The following is a 26383-nucleotide window of genomic DNA, read 5'->3' as shown; positions in this document are numbered from 1 at the left end:
ATGGAGGGAGACTGCAGAACTCCACAATACAAAGGGATCTGGGTGATCTGGTACATAAATCACAAAAAGTTAGTACGCAGATACAGCAAGTAATTAGGAAGGCAAATGGAATGTTGGTGTCTATTGCAAGAGGAGTCAAGTATAAAAGTAGCAAAATTTTGCTGCAGCTGTACAGGGCTTCGTGAGACTGCACCAGAAAAACCCTAACAGTTTGGTCTCCTTAAAAAAAGGATATAATTGCATTACAAGCTGTTCTGAGAAGGTTCAACTGATTCCTGGGATGATGGGGTTATCTTGTGAGGAAAGGTTGAGCAGGTTGGGCCTATACCTATTACAGTTCAGAAGAATGAAAGATGATCTTTTGAAATATATAAGATCCTGAGGGTACTTGACAGGATCAATGTTGAGAAGATGTTTCTCCTCGTAAGAGAGTGTAGAACTAGGAAACGCAATTTAAAAATTAGAGGTATCCTTCCCCAGAGAGCAGCGGAGGCTGGGTCATTGGATATATTCAATGCTCAGTTAAATAGAATTTTGATCAACAAGGGAATCAAGGATTGTATAGGGGCAGACAGGCAATGAAGTTGAAGTCACAGTAAGATCAGCCATGATCTTATCAAATAGCAGAGCAGGGCCAAAGGGCTGAATGGCCTACTCCTGCTCCTAATTCTTGTATTCTTGTGTCCCAGATCCGGAGAAGATCCATCCATGAGCACTTTCAAAGCTAATTCTCTTTGGAATTGGATTTTATTTGATCAAAAACAAGGAGTTTAATATTTTGAAAGAGTGAGGTGACTAAATTACAGGAAGCTTCTGTATCATTACTGCCCTGCATTACTATCCAACCCCTGCCCTGCCACTATCTTGAGCTGAACCAGACTGTTTGGAATTGGTGTCCTATTCAACCCCAAGCTGAAGTTCTGACCCCATATGCCATCCATCACAAAAGCCGATTACATCTACCTATAATATTGCCCCTGCCCAGCTTAATTGCTGCTGACACCCCCATTCATTCCTTTGTCACCTTCCACTTGACTACTTCAATATCCCAACCTTCATAAGCTTTATTTCATGTAATATTTTCACATATCCTATCCTGAACCAAGTACCATTGAACAATCACTCCTACATTGGCTCCTAGTTCCCCCAATCCTTAGATTGAACATTCTCATGCTTCCATTTAAACCTCTTCATGGCCTTGCTCTTACGTATTACGAACATACAAGTTAGGAGCAGGAGTAGGCCACTCGGCCCTTTGAGCCTGTTCCACCATTCAATAAGATCATGGCTGATCTGATTGTAATCGCAACTCCACATTCCTGCCTACCCCCAATAACCTTTCACTCCCTTGCTTATCAAGGATTTATCTACCTCTGCCTTAAAAGTATTCAAAGACTTTCTTCCTCAAAAGGCGGTGGAAGCAGAATTCCAAAGACTCACAACCCTAAGAGAAAAAATTTCTTTTTCTCTATCCTAAATGGCTGACCCCTTATTTTTAAACAGTGACCCCTAGTACTAAATTCTTCCATAAGAGGAAGCATCCTCTCCACATCCACTCTGTTAAGACCCTCAGTAACTTACGTTTCAATCAAGTTGCCTCTTACTCTTCCAAACTCCAGCAGATACAAGCCTAACCTGTCCAACCTTTCCTCATAAGACAACCCGCCCATTCCGGATAGTAGTTTAGTAAATCTTCTCTGAACTGCTTCCAATGCTTTTACATCCTTCCTTAAATAAGATCAATACTGTACACAGTTCTCCACATGTGGGCTCAAATATCCTGTATAACTGAAGCTGAAGTATTCATTTCCCCTCACAATAAATGATAACATTCTAATAGCTTTCCAAATTACTTGCTGTACCTGCTCACTAGCCTTTTGTGATTCATGCACTATAACACCTAGATCCCTCTGCATCTCAGAGCTCTGCAATCTCTCAGCATTTAGATAATATGCTTTTTATTTTTCCTGCCAAATGGGCAGTTTCATACTTTCCCACATTATATTCCATTTGCCAGGTCTTCATCCACTTACTTAACCTATTTTATATCCCTTTGTAGCCTCCTTGTGTCCTCTTCACATCTTACTATCCTATTTTTGTGTCATCAGCAAATGTAGCAACAATGCCTTCGGTCCCTTCATCCAAGTCATTTATATAAATTGTAAAAAGTTGAGGCCCCAGCACTGATCCCTTTGGCATACCACTTGTTACATCTTGCAAACCAAAAAAAAAGACCCATTTATGCCTACCCTCTATTTCCTATTAGCTAGCCAATCTTTCTTTCCATGCCTATATGTTACCCCTACACTATGAGCTTTTATTTTTCATAATAACCTTTGATGTGGCACTTTATCAAATGCCTTCTGGAAATCTACTGGTTCCCCTTTATCCAGAGCATATGTTACTTCTTCAAAGAATTCTAATAAATTGGTTAAACATGATTTCCCTTTCACAAAACCATGTTGACTCTGCCTGATTGCCCTGAATTTTTCCAAGTTCCCTGATACAACATCTTTAATTATAGCTTCAACCATTTTGCCTATGACAGACGTTCAGCTAACTGCTCTGTAGTTTCCTGCATTCTGTTTCTCTTCCTTTTTTGAATAAAGGAGCTACATTCGCTATTTTCCAATCTAATGGAATCTTCCCCGAATCTAGAGAACTTTTCTGTAAACTCACCAAACAAACCCTCCTCCAACTCTCTATTCCTCTCCCACCACCCTTTTAAACACTTTATTGCCTTCACCTCACCTAATGATTATGTCTTCAAATATCTAGACCCCGCACTCTGGAATTCCCTCCTTAAGCCCCCCTGCTCCATCTCCTTTTGAGGCCTTGCTTAAAATCCATGCCTTTGGCCAAGTTTTTGACTTACTACTGCTAATATTTCCTCATTTTTCTCTGAACATTTTTGTCTAATTACATCTCCAAAGTGCCATTCTTCCACATGAAAGCTGCTTTTTAAATATGAGTTGTTGAAAGAAAGAACAGTATCCAGCAGGTCTCTGGATGTTGGAAAGCATTTACAGCCAATGAAGTACTTTTTGAAATGCAACTGCTGTTATGATGTAGGGAAACATAGAAGCCCTTTTTTTGTAAACACAGTAATATGCTACAAATTTCAATGTCACACTTGGGCATTTAATGCTGTTCCTTCAAAATCACTAAGTCAAAATCCTGGAATTCCCTACTTAAATCGTTGTGGGTACACCATCACCACAAGGACTGCAACAGTTCAAGGAAAAGGGTCACCATCACTGACTCATGTTAATTAGAGATTGGCAATAAAGCCACACTTCCAAAGCCACACACATTCCATGTTCAAATATAAAAATATGCTCAGAATGACATAGCCTTGTTGAATTTCTAAATGAAAGGAAGACATCAATGCTCAAGGTAGAATAATTGTTTTTATTGTTAACAGAAAGGAAATAAGCCAGACATAAACAAATGCCTTTACCTAATTTAAACTTTGAAACCAAAAACATTCTGGGCAGGATTTTCCCATGGGCGAGTGGAGGAGCAGGGCCCGCTCGCCGACGCGTAAAATGACGCATGGTGACGTTGGGCGGAACTCTCGACGTCACCGCACCCCATTTAAATTTTCAGGTAGGCGGGGGCTCAGCAAAATCAGCTGTGCACCCGCCAACCTGTCAATGGCCAATTGAGGCCATCGACAGAGTCATTGAAGTAATTAATGGACCTGCCCATTCAACCTTAAGGTTGGCGGGCAGGCCAGGAGCCCTGGCGGGAATTAGAAAAAGCATGAAACCTCATCCATGGGCAGGATGAGGTTTCATGTAGGTTTTTAAAAATTTAATTAAATTTTTTAAAAAGTTATGGACATGTCCCAGCTCGTGACAATGTCACATGAGGGGACATGTCAGGGATTTTTATTTTTTATTTTTTAATAAGCATAGCGCTTCCATGCGGACGTCATGCTGGGCGGGCCTTAATTGGCCTGCCTACATAAAATGGCAGCTCACCAATCGGAAGCGTGCCTCTGCGTGCCCGCACTTCAACTTCCCCCTCAATGGGGGGAAAATCCTGCCCCCTAAGTAATATGTTTTAGTATAAGTATATAAATCAACAGAAATTTAGTTATTTTCTTTGTTTACTTCAGTGAAAAAATCTTGTAAACAGAACTTCTGTTCCCCTGAATTGCAAATCTGGAATAAGCACCTCTAACCTAAAATTTTAAAAGCTTAACAAATCAAAATGAATACTAAAGACATTTCATGATGTGTCACTGATCCATTATATGTGAAAATGGGCACCTGCACATAATAAAATTTTAAAATCTTTTATTAGGACCAAAGGAAAACAAATACAAAAATAACATCCAAAACAAGCAAGCTTCGCCATGGCTATGGAATAGAAAAGTTGTAAAAATGAGAGATCATAGCAACTTTGTAAATTGTGTTCTCTGATCACAAGAATGAAAAATAATTATATCATTGTTCATTTCCTTACTGAACAATTTCCAGTCTCCTATCAACTAAATCCCTCTAATCTGCATATATAAAAATTAAATCCTGAAGCAAGAGCACTGCACTGCAAAGAAAAAATACTTTCAATATTAAGTACTTCTGGCTAGCTAATGTTAAAAATTCCAAAGTTCGAGGAAATAATCACAATTTAAATCCTTTCTATATCATATGATTACATATTACACTGGGTTTAAGCCCCACTATAGGACTCCAGCACATAATCTAGGCAGATACTTAGGTGCAGTAATGAAAGAAAGGTACATCACTACTTTCTCAGAAAACCTTGCGATGTGTAATAAATTCAGCTCTGCCAAGGTCACCCATAATCTGCATGTGACTCAAGAAGTGGTTCCTGTACCCTTCAGAGCAGCATCAACCTAAAAATAAATATATACACTGTCAATAATCAGTTAGAAAATAGTCTGGACTGTCAGTCTTCAGAACACAGTCTGGACATCAGATGGAGATGATGGGGATAGGGAGTTTAACTATTACTGTTGCAGGAGCCATATCAATTGGCAGAGCAAATTGAAAATGTGTGCATGCACAGCCTACAATTTTCCACTATGTAACAATAACTAATTATTTTTCACTTCATCAAATATAACCCCTGGTGTATATGCATCTCAAGGACAATTAGGGATGGACACACATATCCAATGAACGAATATAAAAAAATTATGTCAACCAGCAAGAAAACTTAACATTTAATATCTATGTTAGTAGAGACTTCTATCTGAGAAGGAGATGTTGATAGGATTAGTTAGATGTAGGAGGGTGGAAGGAGGCTCCTGTGGAGCATAAAATCCTACATGTGGAGTTGGGCCGAATGGTCTATTTCTGTACAATAAAAGCAAAATACTGTGGATGCCGGAAATAAAAACAGAAAATCGCTGAAAATACTCAGCAGGTCAGGCAGCATCCGTGAAGAGAGAAACAGAGTTATCATTTCAAGTCCAATATGAGTCTTCTTCGGCCTATTTCTGTAGTCTACGTTCTGTGTAATTTTGCTCAATCTGACAGGAAAAGATCCAACAAACTTAAAGAAAAATTCCACTACCTAAGCAATATTTTTGAGGCTGTGTATTGGGCTGTGATATTTTAGCAATCAGCCACTGCATTCCAAAACCTGCATACCATTATAATAAAAGCAATTTCTTGCCTCAAACTGATAGAGCCACAATTACTATCGCTGCTCTTCTGTGCTTTTAAAAGCAAAACAATAGTACCTCTATGCTGTGCATTAAATTAATTTCTATTCTCTTTGTAAATGTAACATCAGTTAAAAAAGTCAGAAAAATGTTCAAAGGTTATAAAGAAAAATCTTAAACAGGAGAGGAAAGCGGAAGGGTTTAGGGAGGGATTTCCAGAGCATTGGTCCAGCAATTGAAATCACAGGCACTGGAATTTGAAGTTTGAAATCAGATGCCTGTCGATCCCTAAGGTGGAGTGAAAATTTGTATTCTAACAGCCTTTTCACACAGTGCCTCTTTAAAGATCATCCTGTTCTGATTAACTTTTGCAAATAATTTATTTACATTTAGCTTTCTGGTGATTTTTCGGAACACTCATTTGCCTGCTTCCCTTTCAGCATCATTACTATACACGTTCTAATCAAAACTGAAAAACCCACCACAGCAACCCAGGAAAAACCTTTCAGTCACTTTAAGAACTCCTTCCACATATAGCTTATCTTTAATGCGCAGTGTTAATGTGGAAGTAATTCTGGGTGACACTTCTGCCCAAGATTTGGAAATCCTTCAGTAGTACTGCAAGCCCACATTAGCAAGTGGCTGGGGTGTGGGGAGGGAATCCAAAATTGGATCCAACTCCTCTACACAAACATCAGTAATGCATTTTCAATCAACGGGTGGGAATCAGTAAGCTTTCTGAGCAAATCTGGAGTCAGGCATGGATGTCCTCTCTCCCAGTCTTGTTTGTGTGCTGTATCAAACCTTTTGTCAAGTCCATCAGGAAGTATGCGGGCATAAGAGGGTTGACCGTGGAGGCACTCAGGTCAAAGCCTCCTTATATATGGATGATGCCATCTTCTGCTCAGATCCGTATTCAGTCCACAGACTGATGAGAATCTGCGACCAGTTTGAACTGGCCTCAGGAGCCAAAGTACACCATGGCAACAGCAAGGTCATGTTCTTTGGGAATTGAACCAACCGATTCTTTGCCCCCTTCACTGTCAGGTCAGACTACCTAAAGGTCCTTGGGATATTGTTCAGTGAGGCCAGGCATGTGCCAAAAATTGGATGGAGCAGGTAGCTATGGTGAAACAAAAATTGGGCAGATGGGTGCAATGCTCCCTCTCCATTGCAGGTAAGAACCTGGTTATCAGGTGTGAAGAGCTCCTAGTATTGATGTACGCAGTGTAGGCCTGGCCCATACACCACTCTTGCACCATGGTGATCACCCAAGTCATCATCTGCCTTGTCCAGAGATCGAAGATGGATTGGGTCCGCAGGAACACAATGTACAAGTCTCTAGACAAGGAGGGGAAAATATACACAATGTCCCCCTCTCCCTGAAGGCCACCTTTGCATCAAGCTGTGTGTAGACCCTTGGTATGCAAACACCAAGTGTCACTATATGCTGAGCTTCTATCTGTCCCAGGTCTTCCAAAGGATGGATCTGGCCACGTTACCACTGCTTGCCTCCAAGCAGTTGGATCACGCTCTACCAGCTATCCTTCATGAAGTTTTTGCAAAATAATACCTTTGATCATCAGTCCATCAGGCAGTGGTCCATTTGTAACATCCTCAAGGCCCTGCGGGAAAAGGAGATGGTGAATCCTGTCGGATTCCCTGAGCAGACTGTCAAAGTCATTTGGCAGAATGCCTCATCTCCAGAACTTCCAAACAAGCATCAAGGCATAGCTTGGCTGGGGGTGAAAAAGGCCCTCCTTATCAGATTCTTCCTGCATGCCCAGAGTCTCGCCATTTCACCATGTTGCTCTCGAGGTGGCTGCAGTGAAGAAGAGACCATCATCCATCTCTTTCTGGAATGTGCCTTGCAAAGAAGGGCTGGAAAGAGATCCAATGGTTTTTGTCAAGGTACATGCTGATCAGCTCCGTGACACAGAACTGAGTGCTCTATTGGGTGTTCCCAGGGACACATTCCAAAACAAACATCAACTACTATTGGAGGACCATCAACTCAGTGAAAGATACTCTTTGGTCTTCCCAAACCTGCTGGTCTTCCATTGCAAAGACTTGTCCACAGCTGTGTATTGCAGACTGGCACATTCCAGGATCCAGGACTACGTTGCAGGGGTGCTGCCACAAAGGCGCAATGGAGAAAGGCCATTATGTTAGGCCTTTCAGCCATAGCACATTGAGAGGCTGGTAACTGGGCAAAACCCCTCGGGCTTTATGTTTGTCATGTAATGAATCTTGTAACTGTATTAATTATAATTGTAAATGTAGTAACTAACTTACTGTATGGAAGAAACTAATTTGGTTTACACCCATGTAATGTCAACTTTGAACAGTAATGTAATGTATTTTTATAAATTTTATGAATAAAGCATATGTTTGGGAAAAAAAACATTAACAAGTAGCTTACGAGCCGACTTCAACTGTCACACGGAGATTTTAATCAAGCATTAATTCACTTGCAAATGAGGATGGGTCTCTAAGTGAAGGATTAAGCCCAATCAGAAAATCAATTGCACCAAGTAATTTCCAGTGAGAGCGAATGAAATCATTTGATGTTGGTTTACCCAGTTACCACATACTCAGCTGATGACAGTAAGCGTGTTTCTACCAGTGGAAATTTCAACTCATATGAAATTCTAACATACCATTTGGATCATATGGCTGACGTTAGACTTAAATTTTTCAATTTCATTCATTTTGAATTCATTTTTCAGAGATGTGGTCACCAGCTGCCAAATTCTTGACTTGGGATTTGTGCCCCTAGTCTTCATCTTTCCTGTGAAGGACTTCCATCTAAAATGAAAGAGAAGTTCATAGTTAGCATGTTTTACATAAAAAGTGTTCTATGATGCTCCTTTTGTTAAGCTTATTCATAACTGATATAATTAATTTGATTAGCAAGGTTGGAGAGTTGTGTTATTTTCTTTTGATTTATGTCAAGACAGGGTCTTTTGCAAAATTATTTAAAACAGTTTAAAATATGATTCAAGTAGTGCACAAAGTGCAACACCAATTCCCTCTGACTGTTTTGAAAATATATTACAAACCAATGAATTAACAAAGCTATAGTTTTTGGGTCTAGAAATCAATATTTTTTTCAGCTTTCACATTGTCATCTCAAAACATTCATAATTACTCAAATAACAGGTATTATGCGAGATGGAAAATTTAATGGACAGCAAGGTTTTCAAGGGTTTAACTGAGAAGAATGGAACTTCTTAAATTTCAATGTTCAGCTGGATAGCTTGCAGCCATGTTTTATTATGACAATATTCATTAAAGTATGTGAGGTAGGACTTATGGGACTTTGAAGTTGTTATAGTGTGGCCTTGTTGCAGCATTTGCCTATGAGATCAGGAATTTGTATATTGAAATTGTCAGGGCAAACCTATATCCTACCAACCTGGGGTGCACTTTTTTCGTAATTATGGTTTTGTTAAATGTTGGACTGTACCTTTAAAAATAGTCCTGTGATGTAAGATCACATGATCTGTGTGAACCAATGTGTTAGCAGCATGGGCTACCTCCATGGTCAGTGTAGATATAGAGATGGAGTTGAAAGCACACATGTAGTTGCTGCTGGCTGTATTGTAAATAAACCTAATGTTTCCACTTAGAGTCAATGTGCAGACAACTTTTTCTATTACAAATAGACAACAAGGCCACACTATAACAACTTCAAAGTCCCATAAGTCCTCCCCACATACGTTCACAAGTGTTGTCATAATAAAACATGGCTGATATAATACAACAAGGCAGCTCCATGGCACAATAACAGATAAAGTGGATCTTTCAAGGAAGAAGTACTTGCCCAATGGTGAATAGGTTTTGAGGGGTCAGGATGTTACAGAGTAACCAGCCTTTATGTATTCTTGTAGTCAAAATGTTGCTGTGGCTGGTCCAATTCAGCTTCTGATCAATGGCATTGTGGTCAGGGACAAAATGCCATGCTTGCCTCCTCTGTATCATGATCACCCCTTCTCCAAAGCACTAAAAGGCTATAATATTTCCTTGTTACACAGTTCACCTGCATCCGATGGATCTCTCAGAAAAAAAAATAGCTTTTTGAAAATCAGGCATTGAAACTAATGACTGGAAAATTAAGATGGTTGACTTCTTCATTATTGAGTCTTTGGAAGCAGTGGAGGCTGAGTCATTGAATATATTCAAGGTTGAATTAGACAGATTTTTGTTCTGCAAGGGAGTCAAAGGTTATGGGGAGCAGGCAGGAAAGTGGAGTTAAGGTCACGTTCAAATCAGCCATGAAGTTATTGAATGATGCAGCAGGCTCGATGGGCCTAATGATCTACGCCTGCTCCTATTTCTTATAATTATTGCCATCCAAAAATGATCTTATTACATCTGCATCATGAATGGCTTTTTTGTTGCTCCCATAAATAAATTTTGATTAATGTAATTACATGTTTGAAAACAGCATGAGTCTGCCACTTTTCAGCAGGATTTTAGTAATAGATAAAAAGGGCATTGAACATCTTTTTTGAGAAAAGTAGAAAATATGACCCTAATGGAACATAATTTGGTTATATTTACATTATCTATCCTTCAGCATTTGAGCCATTGGTTACATCCTTGTCCCTCAACCTTCCTTCCTTCCACAGAAATAAATTGTGGTCAGAATTTTTAATTCCACTATTCACACACAGAAAAAGGCACACAAATCCCCAGAGCAAGGACTTAGGTCCCATATAGACCATAAAACATTTATAATTACTTGGGGGTATATATTAGTACTTAGAGGCTCTTAGAAGATTTATATCATTTTTGGATGGCAATAATCATGAGAAATAGGAGCAAGCATAGATCATTAGGCCCATCGAGCATGCTCCACCATTCAATAACTTCATGGCTGATCTGAGTGTGACCTTAACTTCATTTTCCTGCCTGCTCCCTATAACCTTTGACTCCCTTGTAGAACAAAAATCCGTCTAATTCAGCATTGAATATATTCAATGACCCAGCCTCCACTGCTCTCTGTGGAAGCGAATTCCAAAGACTCAATAATGAAGTCAACAATCTTAATTTTCCATTAGTTTCAATGCCTGAAAAATGCCTGCAATCTCAATATGTTGACCTAGGTGCCAGATTCTCCAATCTGTGCTGCAAATATGGGAGCAGAGCTTTCCTGTGAAAATCTGGTAATATAAGGGATGGTTGAAGGCAGTGTTCGGGGTTAGATTTTAAAATGAATGGGGTAAGGTGTGCAAAATGGCTTTCAATGTATTTACCTTGTGATTTTGGATTTTTACCTTGTTTTATGAAGTTCATATTCAAGCTTGGACTCAAATATTCCATTCGCTTTTGATAAAGTCATTTTAAGGTCTTTGGACACCTAAGTAAACAATAAGATGTGAGTTTCGAGTAAGGCATATTGTACAACAAAACTATTCAGAACCTTTCGTCTACAAACATTTATTTCACTTCACCGATAATAAGATCATAAGAAATAGGAGCAGAGATAGATCATTAAGCCCATCAAGCTTGCTGCACATTCAATAACTACATGGCTGATCTGAATGTGACCTTAACCCCTACTTCCTACCTGCTTCCCATAACCCTTGACTCCCTTGTAGATCAAAAATTTAACTCAGCTTTGAATATATTCAATAATTTAGCCTCCACTGTTAATTGTATAAATTAAGGTTAAGTGCATATACTTGGTGGGGTGCACTCATTAGATAATTACTCGTGTGTAAAGTGACTGGTTGTCCCTTTAAGGGGCTTTCAATTAGTCAATTAGTTTATTTGTTAATTAGTTTTATGGGTTATAAAAAGAGCATATAAAGAGACTAATGGTGGCTTATAGAGTGAGAAGTTGTACATTTATAATGTTTCACATTCTGAATAAATCTAAAACTAAGTAAAAGAATGGCTTCTCGTCTCTGGCTTTACCATCTGGCTGTAAATTTAACATGGCCCTGCATAGTAATATCCATGTGCTCATGCTGAGCCTTCCTTTTTTACAAAATTGACAGCATCCCAAGAAAAGGAACCCAGTCCTCATCAGTGCTCTGCAAGACCTTTATCACTTGAAGCAGCTAGGCACCAGGTCAAATATACATCCTTTGGAGCAATTTATAGAGGAACATTGGGTGAGTCTCTGATCACAAGGCCAGGATCACCAATTTGTGATTATGCTCTGTTAGAATTTACAAATAAACTACTAAATAAGGAAAATAAATGAATAGATGGAGGGGAAGTGAGGTCAGCTTGTGTTTTGGGAGAGGATGGGATCTGAGAAAGAGAGACTTTGAAATAGACTATAAAAAAACACTGCTATGGAAGGCACAAGTGACATCATAGAGATATATGTGAAAACTAGGAAAAGCAATACTTAGCTTAATGTTCCAAAAAAATGGAGTAAGGATTAAATAATATGTAAGTGAATGCACAAATAATCCATAACAAAACTGGAGATTTGGAAACATTAACAAATATGGATCAGTACAATTATAATGGATACATAAAGTGAAATAATTGAAACAGATTTCATGTGCTAATACATTCAATACATGCAAAATAAAAGAACTAGATACCTTTTCCTTCGCTTCTTCAATATTTTTCATACTGTAAACTTGTCTTAAAAGTTCTTTCAGAGGATGTACAAGTGCTTCCTTGAACAATTTGTGTAGCTTTATTTTAGTAAATGGAAGTCTTTTCTTGCCCATGTACCTTTGAAAATAATATTTATGATACAGAGGGTACAAGTTCAGGAGGTGCTATAAAATAAATATGGACTAGATCAGCAGAAAGGTGGAAAAAAAGTCAACATTTCTCTGGACATCTATCTGACAACTGTTTGTCAAATATTGTAGATATAGAAATTCCAACTGGCCAGTGCCAGTACCACTTCTACATAGTGATTTTAAATGATGTTAGAGACATTCCTTCATTAGCCATTTGTGGAAACACATTCTAGTAATTCTGTGTGCAACATTTTCTTCTAACATTTCCTTTTTCTTCCTCCATTGATCCTGAATCAGTTCTCACTTTGTTACCGGCCCTGACATCATACATACCATTTTCAGGCAGAAGACTGTCCTACTTTACTCAAAGGAGGTATAAAAGTGAAAATGGTTCGAACCACACGCTGAGCTCCCTCCCATCTTGCAAGTCCCACACCCCAATCCAACCCACTTAAAATTAACATCAATGTACTGTCTATTCTTTTGTTACAGCCACAAGCTGACCAACATCACAATGGCATATTATCAGTTCATTTATCTCATTGCTGTTTCGAGCACTATGTGGGCAAGTTGTCTGATGCATTTTATACGTTCCAACTACAGCTTTGTTTCAAAAGTAATTTATAGGCTGTAAAGTGCTTTAGATATCTTGAGTGCATTAAAAACTGTCTATAAACACTTCTTGCTTAGAACCATAGAACCATAGAACACTACAGCACAGAAAACAGGCCATTCGGCCCTTCTAGTCTGTGCCAAAATATTATTCCGCTAGTCCCTTTGACCTGCACCTAGTCCATAACCCTCCAGACCTCTCCCATCCATGTATCTATCCAATTTATTCTTAAAACTTAAGAGTGAGCCCGCATTTACCACGTCAGATGGTAGCTCGTTCCACACTCTCACCACTCTCTGAGTGAAGAAGTTCCCCCTAATGTTCCCCCTAAACCTTTCCCCTTTCACCCTAAAGCCATGTCCTCTTGTGTTTATCTCTCCTAATCTAAGTGGAAAGAGCCTACTCGCATTTACTCTGTCTATGCCCCTCGTAATTTTGTAAACTTCTATCAAATCTCCCCTCATTCTTCTACGCTCCAAGGAATAAAGTCCTAACCTGTTTAATCTTTCCCTGTAACTCAACTCCTTAAGACCCGGCAACATCCTAGTAAATCTTCTCTGCACTCTCTCAATCTTACTGATATCCTTCCTATAGTTAGGCGACCAGAACTGCACACAATACTCCAAAGTTGGCCTCACCAATGTCTTATACAACCTCACCATAACATCCCAACTCCTATACTCAATACCTTGATTTATGAAGGTCAGTATGCCAAAAACTTTCTTTACAACCCTGTCTACCTGTGACGCCACTTTCAGGGAATTATGTATCCGAACTCCCAGATCCCTTTGTTCCTCCGCACTCCTCAGTGCCCTACCATTTACTGTGTATGTCCTACCTTGGTTTGTCCTTCCAAAATGCAACACCTCACACTTTTCCGCATTAAATTCCATCTGCCATCTTCTGGCCCATTTTTCCAGTTGGTCCAGATCCTTCTGCAAGTTTTGAAAGCCTTCCTCGCTGTCCACAACGCCTCCAATCTTAGTGTCATCAGCAAAATTGCTGATCCAATTTACCACATTATCATCCAAATCATTGATATAGACAACAAACAACAATGGTCCCAGCACAGATCCCTGAGGATCTGTCACAGTCACAGACCTCCAGTCTGAGAAGCAATCATCCACTACCACTCTCTGTCTTCTCCCACACAGCCAATTTCGAATCCAGTTTACAACCTCTCCATGGATACCAAGTGTCTGAACCTTCTGAACTAACCTCCCATGTGGGACCTTGTCAAAGGCCTTAGTAAAGTCCATGTAGACAACAGCCACAGCCTTTCCTTCTTCTACTTTCTTGGTAACCTCCTCGAAAAACTCTACAAGGTTCGTTAAACACGACCTACCACGCACAAAGCCATGCTGACTATCCTTAATCAGCCCTTGGCTGTCCAAATAATTGTATATCCGATCTCTCAGAACACCTTCCAATAATTTACCTACTACTGACGTCAGGCTCACTGGCCTGTAATTACCTGGTTTACTTTTGGAGCCTTTTTTAAACAACGGAACAACATGAGCTACCCTCCAATCCTCCGGCACCTCACCCGTGGCTAAGGACATTTTAAATATTTCTGCCAGGGCCCCTGCAATTTCTACACTAGTCTCCCTCAAGGTCTGAGGGAATATCATGTCAGGCCCGGGGGATTTATCTACCTTTATTCGCTGTAAGGCAGCAAGCACCTCCTCCTCTTTAATCTCTATATGTTCCATGACACTACTGCTTGTTTCCCTTCCTTCCTTATACACTATGCCAGTTTCCTGAGTAAATACTGATGCAAAAAAACTGTTTAAGATCTCCCCCATCTCGTGAGGCTCCACACGTAGATGACCACTCTGATCTTCATGGGGACCAATTGTGTCCCTTACTATCCTTTCACTCTTAATATACTTGTAGAAACCCTTCGGGTTTACCTTCACATTATCTGCCAAAGCAACCTCATGTATTCTTCTTGCCTTCCTGATTTCCTTTTTTAGTATTTTCTTACATTTTCTATACTCTACAAGTACCTCATTTGCTCCTTGTTGCCTATACCTGCTATACACCTCTCTCATCTTCTTAACTAGATCGCCAATATCCCTTAAAAACCAAGGTTCCCTATGCCTGTTAGCTTTGCCTTTAATCCTGACAGGAACATGCAAACTCTGCACTCTCAAAGTTTTGCCTTTGAATGCCTTCCACTTACTGAACACATCCTTGCCAGAAAACAACTTCAATCCACTCTTCTTAGATCCTTTCTCATTTCCATAAAATTGGCCTATCTCCAATTTAGAATTTCAACTCGAGGACCAGACCTATCCTTATCCATAATTAACTTAAAACTAATGACATTGTGGTCACTGGACCCAAAATGTTCGCCTACACATACTTCTGTCACCTGACCTGTCTGGTTCCCTAATAGGAGATCAAGTATTGCATCCTCTCTCGTTGGTACCTCTATATATTGATTTAGAAAACTTTCCTGAACACATTTGACAAACTCCAAGCCATCCAGCCCTTTTACAGTATGGGAGTCCCAGTCAATATGTGGAAAGTTAAAATCTCCTATCACAACTTTCTGTTTCTTACATCGGTCTGCTATCTCTCTACAGATTTGCTCCTCCAATTCTCTCTGACTATTGGGCGGTCTATAATACAACCCTATTAGTGTGGTCACACCTTTCCCATTCCTCAGCTCCACCCATATGGCCTCTGTAGACGAGCCCTCTGGGCTGTCCTGCTTACGTACAGCTGTGATATTTTCCCTGACTAGTAATGCCACTCCTCCCCCTTTCATCCCTCCCCCTCTATCACGTCTGAAACAACGGAATCCCGGAACATTGAGCTGCCAGTCCTGCCCCTCCTGCAACCAAGTCTCACTAATAGCAATAATGTCGTAATCCCACATGCCAATCCATGCCCTAAGCTCATCTGCCTTTCCGACAATACTCCTTGCATTGAAATAGATGCACCTGAGAACATTTCTATCACGTACAAACCTTTGATTTCTGTCTATACATGCATTCCTCGCTTGACCTTTTTCCTCCTCCACCTCACTATCTGCTCTAACACTCTGGTCCCCCTCCCCCTGCAAATCTAGTTTAAACGCCCCGGGGCAGCACTAGCAAATCTACCCGCAAGGATGTTAGTCCCCCTCCAGTTCAGGTGCAAACTGTCCCGTCGGAACAGGTCCCACGTTCCCTGGAACAGAGCCCAACTGTCCAGAAACATGAAGCCCTCCCTCCTGCACCATCTCCTTAGCCACATATTTAGCTGCATTATCCTCCTATTTCTAGCCTCACTAGCACGTGGCACGGGTAGCACTTCTGAGATCGCAACCCTGGAGGTCCTGTCCTTCAACTTTGCACCTAACTCCCTAAACTCTCTTTGCAGGACCTCCTCCTCCTTCCTATCCACATCATTGGTCCCTACATGGACCACGACATCTGGCTGCTCACCCTCCCTCCTGAGAATACTGAGAACTCGATCCGAGATATCGCAGACCCTGGCACCAGGGAGGCAACAGACCATCCGGGATTCTCGATCTCTCCCACAGAACCTCCTATCTGTCCCCTTAACTATCGAAACCCCTATCACTACTGCTGTCCTCTTTTCCCTTCCTCCTTTCTGAGCTGAGGGTCCAGCCTCGGTGCCAGAGATGTGACCACTACAACTTGTCCCTGGTAGGTCGTCCCCACCAACAGTATCCAAAACAGTATACCTATTGTTGATGGGAACGGCCACAGGGGTGCTCTGCTCTTTCTGTCTATTCCCCTTCCCTCTCCTGACATTCACCCAGCTGCCTGCCTCCTGACTTTTAGGGGTGACTGTCTCCCAGACTGCTTCTGCAGTTTCTTTCAGGAGAAGACAACATATAATGGCCATAAGAGCCAAGCAAAAAGGGCTGGTCTTCTAACTTCAGGTTTTTCAGAAAGAGATGATGAAACTCCTGGTAAGGCACACAGAGGGCTGAACTTAAAAGTTGGGGGAGAGCTCACCTGCACTAAGCTGGCTCACAGCTACTTAACGTGTTAAAGCAAGAGGAGGAAGATGTACCAAACCATTGGCTTCAGGGTAATTCCTCTCCCTGCACACACCCCAGTGTCCTGATCTGACCTATGTCGACCTTCATCTACTCCCACTCACCAGTCCAGAAAGATGCAGCTGGGGGGTATAAAGAGTTGCAATGAAAAGGCTGCATTGGGTGAAGTGAAGAGATTAAGGGAGCAAGGAAGGGAAGAGAAACCTGATGTTTTTGGTTTTCTCTGAGTTTTATACTGGTGTGATCAATGGCTACATCAGTGTCAAGATTGCCTTCACAGGTGTGTAGCTCCGCACCTCCAGAAGGCATCTGCATAGGATTTACAAAACAGGGTGATGAGAAGCAGTCCATGTTGTCCAGCAGGCATTAAGGTACTTGGGTGACAGTGTGCCGATAGGCAAGTGCTGATGGCGCTGAAACACAAAGGTATCAGTAGCTGCCAGCAAACCAAGCAGTCACATAAAGGATGCTGCGCTGTTTGTCACAAAAGAGGTGCACATTCAGAGAATGTAACCCTTTTTTGATTGCATAATTTAACGGATTGAGAGATGGGTCCTGAATGGTTTACATGTGTACCATCTATAACTCCTGGCACCTTAGGAAAATCAGGAACTCTGTGAAAGATTACAGCTCTTTCGGCTAGGAAGACATTCTGGAACTGTTGTTCCTTGGCAAACAACTCATCAGTCTGTGGCAATCACTACATGCCCATAAAGCTAAATGGGAAATAGACTTTTACTTTTAAAAAGAAAGCAACATGGAATAATGGACACTGTACCTTCACAAAATGGATTCCAGAAAGTCAGGTGACTTCTTATGGTTTTTGGATGCACAGACAATATCTCTGAAAAATTACTTAAAAATGCGAATGGGTTTCCCAGGTACAAATTTACTGCCCCTCACCATTTCAATGGGAGAGATTTAAAGGTCTTTCAGTGAGCTCATCATAATTGGAATGTTGATGGGATATCAATCATCCCCCCCATTGTGTTTCAATTACATCAGCTCCAACCCATGGTTTCAACAATGGGATTCTGTCATCACATGGAAAAAAGGGGAACCAACCCTATCATCTCTCCTCTGTCTGTAACAAGAGGAAAAACAGGAAAATATCTAAACGAATGGTAATTTCACCAAAGAAACTATATTTAAAATGCCTTTAATTTGCAATTCATCTAAAGTTAGAGATATTTTTTTAAAAACTCCTTTTGAATGCACTTACCAGCCAATAGCAGCATCCAGTTCCTTTTCAGCTATCTGGCGTACAAGTCTTTGCATCTTGTCAGTGTCTTTTACAAAATGTAAGGAAAGAAATTCACTAAGGTCAAAAATGGCATGTTCCTGTAGGTGAAAAGAGCCTGAATAATTTCTGGGAAATTACATGGGAATGGTTAAAAAAAAATTGTGACTGCTGAAATAAAAACAGAAACAACTAGAATATACACAGCTCTATCACTGGAAAATAGATGGACAGATTTTCCTGTTGCTGCAAAGTGTTGCCGGGTGGTTTGAGGACAGTGTACAAAGTTGGATTGTCAACTGGTCAACTGATGGACCTTATGATCTTTTCTGATGGTATTATTTGGAACTAATATAGGAAGTCTGGAGAGAGTAGTCCTTTGTTCCTTATCTTAACAGGATACTGATACTCAGTATAGTGGTATTCCATTTGTGCTGGAGTCAGTGAATGAAATAGGTTAGCCAAAGTACTGGGCCAGAGGTTGGCTGTACATGAGAAGTGTCTTTAGAGCATTGGAGCATTTATGGGGTAGAAAGAATGGATATGCAGGTCAAATGGAAACCACGGCGTGGAAGCACTTGGGGGAAAGTTAAGTCATATCATACCTTTTTTTAATTCAACCGTGGATCTCAGCTTCTCTGGGGAAGCTGGCATTTCTTGCCCATCTATAACTACCCTTGAGAAAGGTGGCGGTGCACCACCTTCTTGAACCACTGCAGTCTGTGTGGTGAAGGTACACCCACAGTGTTGTTTGGCAAAGAGTTCCAGGGTTTTGACCCAGCAACGATGAAGGGATGGAAAAATATGTCTAAGTCAGGATGGAGTGTGACCTGGAGGGAAACTTGAGGGACAGCAGTATGCTTGCTGCCCTTGTTCTTGTAGGTGGTAGAGGTTGCAGGTTTGGGAGGTGCCGCTGAAGATGCGGGCGAGTTGCTGCAATGTATCTTGTGGATGGTGTACATTGTAGGCACAGTTCACTGGTGGTGGAGGAAGTGAATGTTTACGGTAGTGGATGGGATGCCAATCAACATTCCCTGCATATCTTTTTGTGTGTACAGCAATTTCTTTAAGTATGCAGCCCCTTCTAATTTTTTTTGCATGGTCACGCACATGTGGTAATTTAAAGGGACTGGCTTGCACGCAGCCTTTGCAGGGACATATTGGTTACCACAAAGTTTAGAAGGAACATTGGTGGCAATCTAGCAAACTGCTTTGTCCTTGATGATGTTGAACTCCACGAGTATTGTAGGTAGCTGCACTCAACCACACAAGTGGATGGAATTCCATAACATTCCTGTCTTATGCATTGTCAATGGTGGACAGGCTTTGGGGTGTCGATGGGTGAGTCACTCGCCACAAAATACCCACCTGTGAACTGCTCTTATAGCCACAGTATTTGTGGTTGGTCCAGTTATGTTTCTGGTAAATGGTGTCCCAAGGATATTGATGCGGGTTGGGGGGGTGGGGATGGTGGTGTGTGGCTAGGAAGAGAGGGGGGAAGGATTTGACAATGGTAGTGCCATTGAATGTCATAGGGAGGTGATTAGATACTCACTTGTTGGAGAAGGTCATTGCCTGGCAATTTTGTGGCAGGAATGTCACTTTGCCACTTGTCAGTCCAAGCCTAAATATTGTCCAGGTCTTGCTGAATTCGGCACAGACTGTTTCATTATCTGAGGAGTTGCAGGTGGAACTAAACATTACGCAATCATAAGTGAGCATCCCCACTTGTGACCTTATGATGGAGGGAAGGTCATTGGTGAAGCAACTGAAGATGGTTAGGCCTAGGACACTAGCCTGAGGAATTCCTGCAGCAATGTCCTTGAACTGAGATGATTGGCCTCACAACCACAACCACACTCCAACCACAGGAGAGCTTTCCCCCAATTCTCATTGACTTCAATTTTATTGGGACGCCATAATGCCACACTTTCTCAAATGCTGCCTTGATGTTGAAGGCAGTCATTCTCACCTCACCTCTGGAATTCAGCTCTTTTTCCAGATTTTGCAGAGGGGGGGGTGGGGAGAGGAGAGAGAGGGGGGGGGGGGGGATGGGGGAAGGAGGGGGAGGAGGGAAGGGGGAGGGAGAGGGAGGGGGAAGGGTATAGGGAGGGGGGAGGGAGGGAGGGAGGGGGGAGTGGGGGTTGGAGGTGTTCGTTTCCTTTTTCTATCTTTCTCATCCTGTAGGAATTTGTTCTTGCTCTACTACAGGGAAAAATGCTGCTCCTGGTATGCTCTCTTACACTCATAGGAACATAGGAGCAGGAGTAGGCCATTTGGCCCTTTGAGCCTGCTCTACCATTCAATAAGATCATGGCTTATCTGGTTGGTGAGTATCTGGTGAGTGGCTAAGGCCCATTCTATTCCTAAGATTTAAAATAGTGCACAAATTGGTGGTAAAGTTAATAAAATATATAAAAAGGCAACCTAAATAAGTGATTAATGTAATTAATTAATTATCTAAAACATATTAAGGATGGCAGGACATGTGATTTGTCAAGAATGCAGCATATGGGAGCTTCTGGATAACATTGTGATCCAGGGCAATCACGTCTACAGTAAGTGTTTATGGCTTGAGGAACTCTGGCTCAGAGTCATTGAAGCTGAGCTGCAGACTCTGCAACACATCAGGGAGGGGGAATGTTACCTAGATGCTTTGTACCAGGAGGCAGTCACATTGCTTAGGATAGGGTCTTCTGATTTGGTCAGTGGTCAAGGACAGGATGGTGTGATTGTGAGTGAGGCAGGTAAGGTGACCCAGAGGACAGGAGTGCAAGAGTGTGAGCCTCTGCAATTGTCCAATAGATTTGAGGTTCTCTCAGCTTGTTTGGATGAGAGTGGAGGCTGCAGGGTGAATGAGCAAACTGACCATGGCGTTGTGATACAGGAAGCCATTCAAGTGGGCGGAGCTAAAAGGAATGTAGTGGTAGTAGGGGACAGTATAGCGAGGGGGATTGACACTGTTTTCTGCAGCAAAAAGTGAGAGTCCAGACGGCTGTGTTGTCTGCCTGGGTTCAGGACATCTGCTCAGGGCTGGAGAGGAACTTGTAGTGGTGGGGAGAGGATCTGGTTGTGGTAGTCTATGTAGGTACAAACGACATAGGTAGAACTAGGAAAGCGGTTCTGCATAGACAGTATGAGGAGCTAGGTACTAAATTGCAAAGCAGAACCTCAAAGGTTATAATCTCTGTATTATTACCTGAGCCGCGTGTAAATTGGCATAGGGTACAATAAATTAGAGAGATAAACACGTGGCTCAAAGACTGGTGTGCGAGAAGTGGGTTCCGATTTATGGGGCACTGGCACCAGTACTGGGGAAATTGGGGCTGTACCGTTGGGACGGTCTTCACCTGAACTGTGCTGGGACCAGTGTTCTTGTGAGCTGCATAACTAGGGAAGTAGAAAGGATTTTAAACTAAATAGTGGGGGCAAGGGATCAAATGTGGAAAGATGTGGTATATCAAAGAGTAGAGACAAGATAAGAGAGGAGAATAGTAATATGGGAAATAAGCTCGGTGAATGGCAGGAAGGGACAGGGAGAAAAAAACCTAAGAATGCACCAAGAATCAAGACTAGATGTCGCAAAGACAACAAAAAGACAAAACTAAAGGCTTTGATTCTGAATGCACATAGCATTCATAACAAAGTAAATGAATTGATAGCGCACACTGAAGTAAAGTTCTGATAGCCATTACGGAAATGTGGCTGCAGCATGACAAGGATTGGGTCCTGAATATTATGGGGTATATGACATTCATGAAGAATAGGAAGCTAAGTAAAGGTGGAGGGGTAGCACTGTTAATCAAGGATAGCATTTGTGCAATAGTTAGAGATGACCTTGGTTCACGAGGTCAGGATGTATAATCGGTTTGGATGGAGATGAGGAATAGTAGGAGAAAGAGGTCACTGGTGGGAGTGGTCTACAGGCCCCCTAACAGTAACCACAGTGTAGGACAAAGTATACAAGAAGAAATATTGGATGCTTGTGATAAAGGGACATCAATAATCATGGGTCACTTTAATCTACATAAAAACTGGAAAAATCAAATTGGCAGTAGTAGACTGGGTGAGGAGTTCACAGAATGCTCTTCAGATAGTTTCTTAGAGCAGCATGTTCTGGAACCAACCAGAGAGCAAGTTATATTAGATTTGGTATTGTATAATGTGCCAGGATTAATTAATGACCTCAGGGTAAAGGCACATCTAGGTAGCACTAGGTAGCAATATGATTGAATTTTACATCCAGTGTGAAAGAGAGAAGAGTGGGTCTAAGACAAGTATTTTAAACTTAAATAAGAGCAACTACGTGGGCATGAAAGCTGAGCTGGCTGAAGTGAATTGGGAACTAGGCTAGGGGATAGATCAATGGAGAAGCAGTAACAGACATTTAAGAGGATTTTTCAGAATAAGTATATTCCTAGTATAAAGAAAAATTCTAAAGGGAGGACCCACCATCCATGGTTAACTAAAGCAGTTAGGGAAAGTGTCAAAAGTGTCAAACTTAAGGAAAAAGCATATAACTGTGCAAAGATGAATGGCAGGTCAGATGATTGGTCAGAATGTAAAGAACGGCAGAGAATGACTAGAAGGTTAATCAGGAGAAAGAAATTAGAGTTTAGAGGAAGCTAGCTAGAAATGCAGAAACAGATAGCAAGAGTTTCTACAGGTATTTAAACAGGAAAAGAGTAGGTAAAGTGAGTGTTGGTCCTCTAGAGAGTGAGAATGGGAAGTTAATAGTAGCTAATAAGGAAATAACGGATGAAATGAACGAATATTTTGGTTCTTTCTTCACAATAGAGATATAAAAAATATTCCAGTAATAGTTGTAAGTCAAGAGGTGGAGCGGAGGAAGGAACTTGGTGAAATTACAATCACTAGGGAAGTGGTACTGAGCAAACTGATGGAGCTGTGGGCTGACAAGTCTCCGAGTCCTGATGGACTTCATCCTAGGGTCTTAAAAGAGGTGGCTAATGAGGTAGCAGCTGTGTTGGTGTTAATTTTCCAAAATTCGCTAGATTCTGGAAAGGTTCCATCAGATAGGAAAGTAGCAAATATAACCCCTCTATTCAAGAAGGGAGGGAGGCAGAAAACAGGAAACAGTTATCCTGATGTCTGTCATAGGGAAGGTGTAGAATCAATCATTAAGGAAGTTGGAGCTGAGCACTTAGAGAAACTCAAGGTAAGTCAGCATGAGTTTGTGAAAGGGAAATCATGTTTAACCAATTTATTAGAATTCTTTGAAGGAGTAACATGTGCTATGGATAAAGGGGAGCCTGTAGACGTACTGTACTTAGATTTCCAGAAGGCATTTGATAAGATGCCACATCATAGGTTAGTGCAGAAAATAAAAGCTCATGGTGTAGGGGGTAACATATTAGCCTGGATAGAGGGTTGGCTGATTGACAGGAAAAAGATAGTATGCATAAATGGGTCTTTGTCTGATTGGCAAGATGTGACTAGTGGGGTTCCGCAGGGGGTCTGTGCTGGAGCCTCAGCTTTCTACAATTTACATCAATTACTTAAATGAGGGCAGCGAAGGCACGGTAGCTAAGTTTGCAGATGACACAAAGATGGAAGGTAGGAAAGTATGTTGTGAAGAAGACATAAGTTTGCAGACAGATAAAGATAAGTTGAGTGAGTGGGCAAAAATCTGGCAGATGGAGTATAAAGTGGGAAAATGTGAAGTTGTTCACTTTGGCAGGAAGAATAAAAAAGCAGAATCTTACTTAAAAGGAGAGCGACTGAAGAATTCCGAGGTACAGAGGGATCTAGGTGTTCTCATGTATATGAGTCACAAAACGTTACTGAACAGGTACAGCGTGTAATCAAGAAGGCTAATGGACTGCTATACTTTATTACGAGAGGAATTGAACATAAAAGTAAGGGTGTTAAGCTTCAGTTATACAGGGTATTGGTGAGACCACATCTCGAATACATTGTGCACTTTTGGTCTCCTTATTTAAGGAAGGATGTAAATGCATTGGAGGTGGTTCAGAGGAGGTTTACTAGATTGATACCTGAAATGCGCATGTTGTCTTATGTGGTTAGGTCGGACAGACTGGCCTTGTTTCCACTGGAGTTTAGAAGAATGAGGATGACTTGATTGAAGTATATAAGATCCTGAATGGTCTTGACAAGGTGTATGTGGAAAGAACGTTTCCTCTTGTGGGTGAGTCCAGAACTAGGGGGCAGTGTTTTAAAATTAGGAGTCGCCCTTATAGGACAGAGATGAGGAGAAATTTTTTTCTCTCTAAGGGTTGTGCGACTTTGGAACACTCTGCCTCGGATGGTAGTGGAAGCAGGGTCACTGAATATTTTTAAGGTGAGGTAGATAGATTCTTGAGAGGCAAGGGAGCTCGAAGGCTATCGGAGGTAGATGGGAATGTAGAACTTGAAACACAAACAGATCAGCCATGATCTTATTGAATGGCGGAGCAGGCTTGAGGGGCTGAATGACCTACTTCTGCTCCTATTTCATATATTCGTAAAGCACTGTTGGCTCTGCCTGATCAAATCATGATTATCTAAGTATTCTGCAATAACCTCCTTAATAATGCATTCTAGCACTTTTCCCATGACAGATATGTTAGGCTAAATCTACACTGTCCCATCAAACACTCCCAGGACAGGAACAGCACGGGGTTAGGCTAAATGGCCTATTGTTTCCTGCTTTCTGCCTCCTTCCTTTCCTGAATACAGGTGTTACATTAGCTATTTTCCAATCTGCTGGAACTTTTGCGGAATCTAAGGAATTTTGGAAGATGATAACTAATTGAAGATCATTACCAATAACTCACCACCATCTTCTCAAGGGAAATTAGGGATGGGCAATAAATGCTGGTCTTGCCAGCCACAATCAGATCCCATGGATGAATATTGAAAAGAAAAGGTGACTGATATTGAACATGAGATGCCCATTGGGAAACTGCTGATTCCATCAATTTTAGTAGACAGACAATCATGGGCCTGAGGGGTAAAATTTCTTGATTCAAGCTGTGAAGAACCTCAAGAAGCATATAAATAGAAAATCTATCCATAATTTTACAGCCATAAAGGACCTGATTTTCCTGAGCCCATCTCTGCAGGTTTAGGATGGGAGTTAGTGCAGCCACCATTATTCCACTATGATCCCAGACCAGTTTCCTGGATTGTATGTTTATGCTCATTTGATTTATATCATAACTTTCAGAATCATTACACAAAAAGATTAGAATGTAAGGCATAAATACCTTGTACTCCTCCATGATGTTTCTAGTTTCATCCAAGAAGTTGGTGAAGTCAGGCATCTTGAGGTATCCAAATACAATGTCATAAATCTTTAACTGTAAAGAAATAAGGGGAATCACATGTAGGGTTGTAGATCAAACTGGCCTGCTTCACCATTCAATATGATCATGGCTGATCTTCTGCCTCAACTCCAATTTCCCGCCCACTCCCTATATCCCTACATTTCCTGAGACCAAACATCTATCTATTTATCGTAGCCTTAAAGTTATCCAACAATGGAGTTTCTACAACCTCTGGGGTAGAGAGTTCCAAAGAGTCACAACCCTCTGAGTGAAGAAATTTTTCTTCATCTCAGCCTTAAGTGATGCACCCTAAATCCTGAGACTTTTCCCCCATGATCCAGATTCCCCAAGCAGGGGAAACAACCTCTCAATGTCTACCCTGTAAAGTCCCTTCAGAATCTTCCATGTTTCAATGAGATCACCTCTCATTCTTCTAAACTTCAAAGAATACAAGCCCAATTTACTCAATCTCTCATCATAGGACAACCCTTTCATTCCAGGAAGCAATCTAATAAAGCTTTGCTGTACTGCCTCCAATGCACGTATATCCTACCTTAGATATGGAGACAAAAACTATAACTAGTACTCCAGGTCTGATCTCACCAAAGCTCTCTACAATTGTACCAAGAATTCCTTATTCTTGAACTCCAATCCCATTGCAATAAAGGCCAACATTCCAATTGCCTTCCTAATTGCTTGCTGTAAGACCATAAGACAAAGAAGCAGAAGTAGGCCATTCGGCCCCTCGGATCTGCTCCACCATTCAATGAGATCATGGCTGATCTGACAATCCTCAACTCCATTTTCCTGCCTTTTTCCCATAACCCTTGATTCCCCTACTGATTAAAAATCTGTCTATC

General features: G+C 41.3%; 1 protein-coding gene across 1 annotated transcript in view; it reads right to left on the bottom strand.

Moving 5' to 3' along the window:
* Nucleotides 1–3391: 3391 nt before the first annotated feature.
* LOC144682739 (uncharacterized) overlaps nucleotides 3392–26383 on the bottom strand; it is a 160588-nt gene continuing 137596 nt past the window's right edge. The window contains exons 18-23 of the mRNA XM_078545381.1: nucleotides 25464–25556; nucleotides 18217–18335; nucleotides 12211–12346; nucleotides 10924–11006; nucleotides 8302–8449; nucleotides 3392–4867 (exon numbers count right to left, since the gene is read on the bottom strand). Of these exons, the coding sequence (XP_078401507.1) occupies nucleotides 4829–4867; nucleotides 8302–8449; nucleotides 10924–11006; nucleotides 12211–12346; nucleotides 18217–18335; nucleotides 25464–25556 (618 nt within the window). The 3' untranslated portion in view covers nucleotides 3392–4828. The remainder of the gene's footprint in view (nucleotides 4868–8301; nucleotides 8450–10923; nucleotides 11007–12210; nucleotides 12347–18216; nucleotides 18336–25463; nucleotides 25557–26383) is intronic.

The sequence above is a fragment of the Cetorhinus maximus genome, chromosome 1 (genome assembly GCF_964194155.1).
Source record: "Cetorhinus maximus chromosome 1, sCetMax3.hap1.1, whole genome shotgun sequence".
Classification (NCBI taxonomy): Eukaryota; Metazoa; Chordata; class Chondrichthyes; order Lamniformes; family Cetorhinidae; genus Cetorhinus; species Cetorhinus maximus.
The sequence above is the reverse complement of the archived record's forward strand: the minus strand, read 5'-3'. Positions and strand labels throughout refer to the sequence as shown.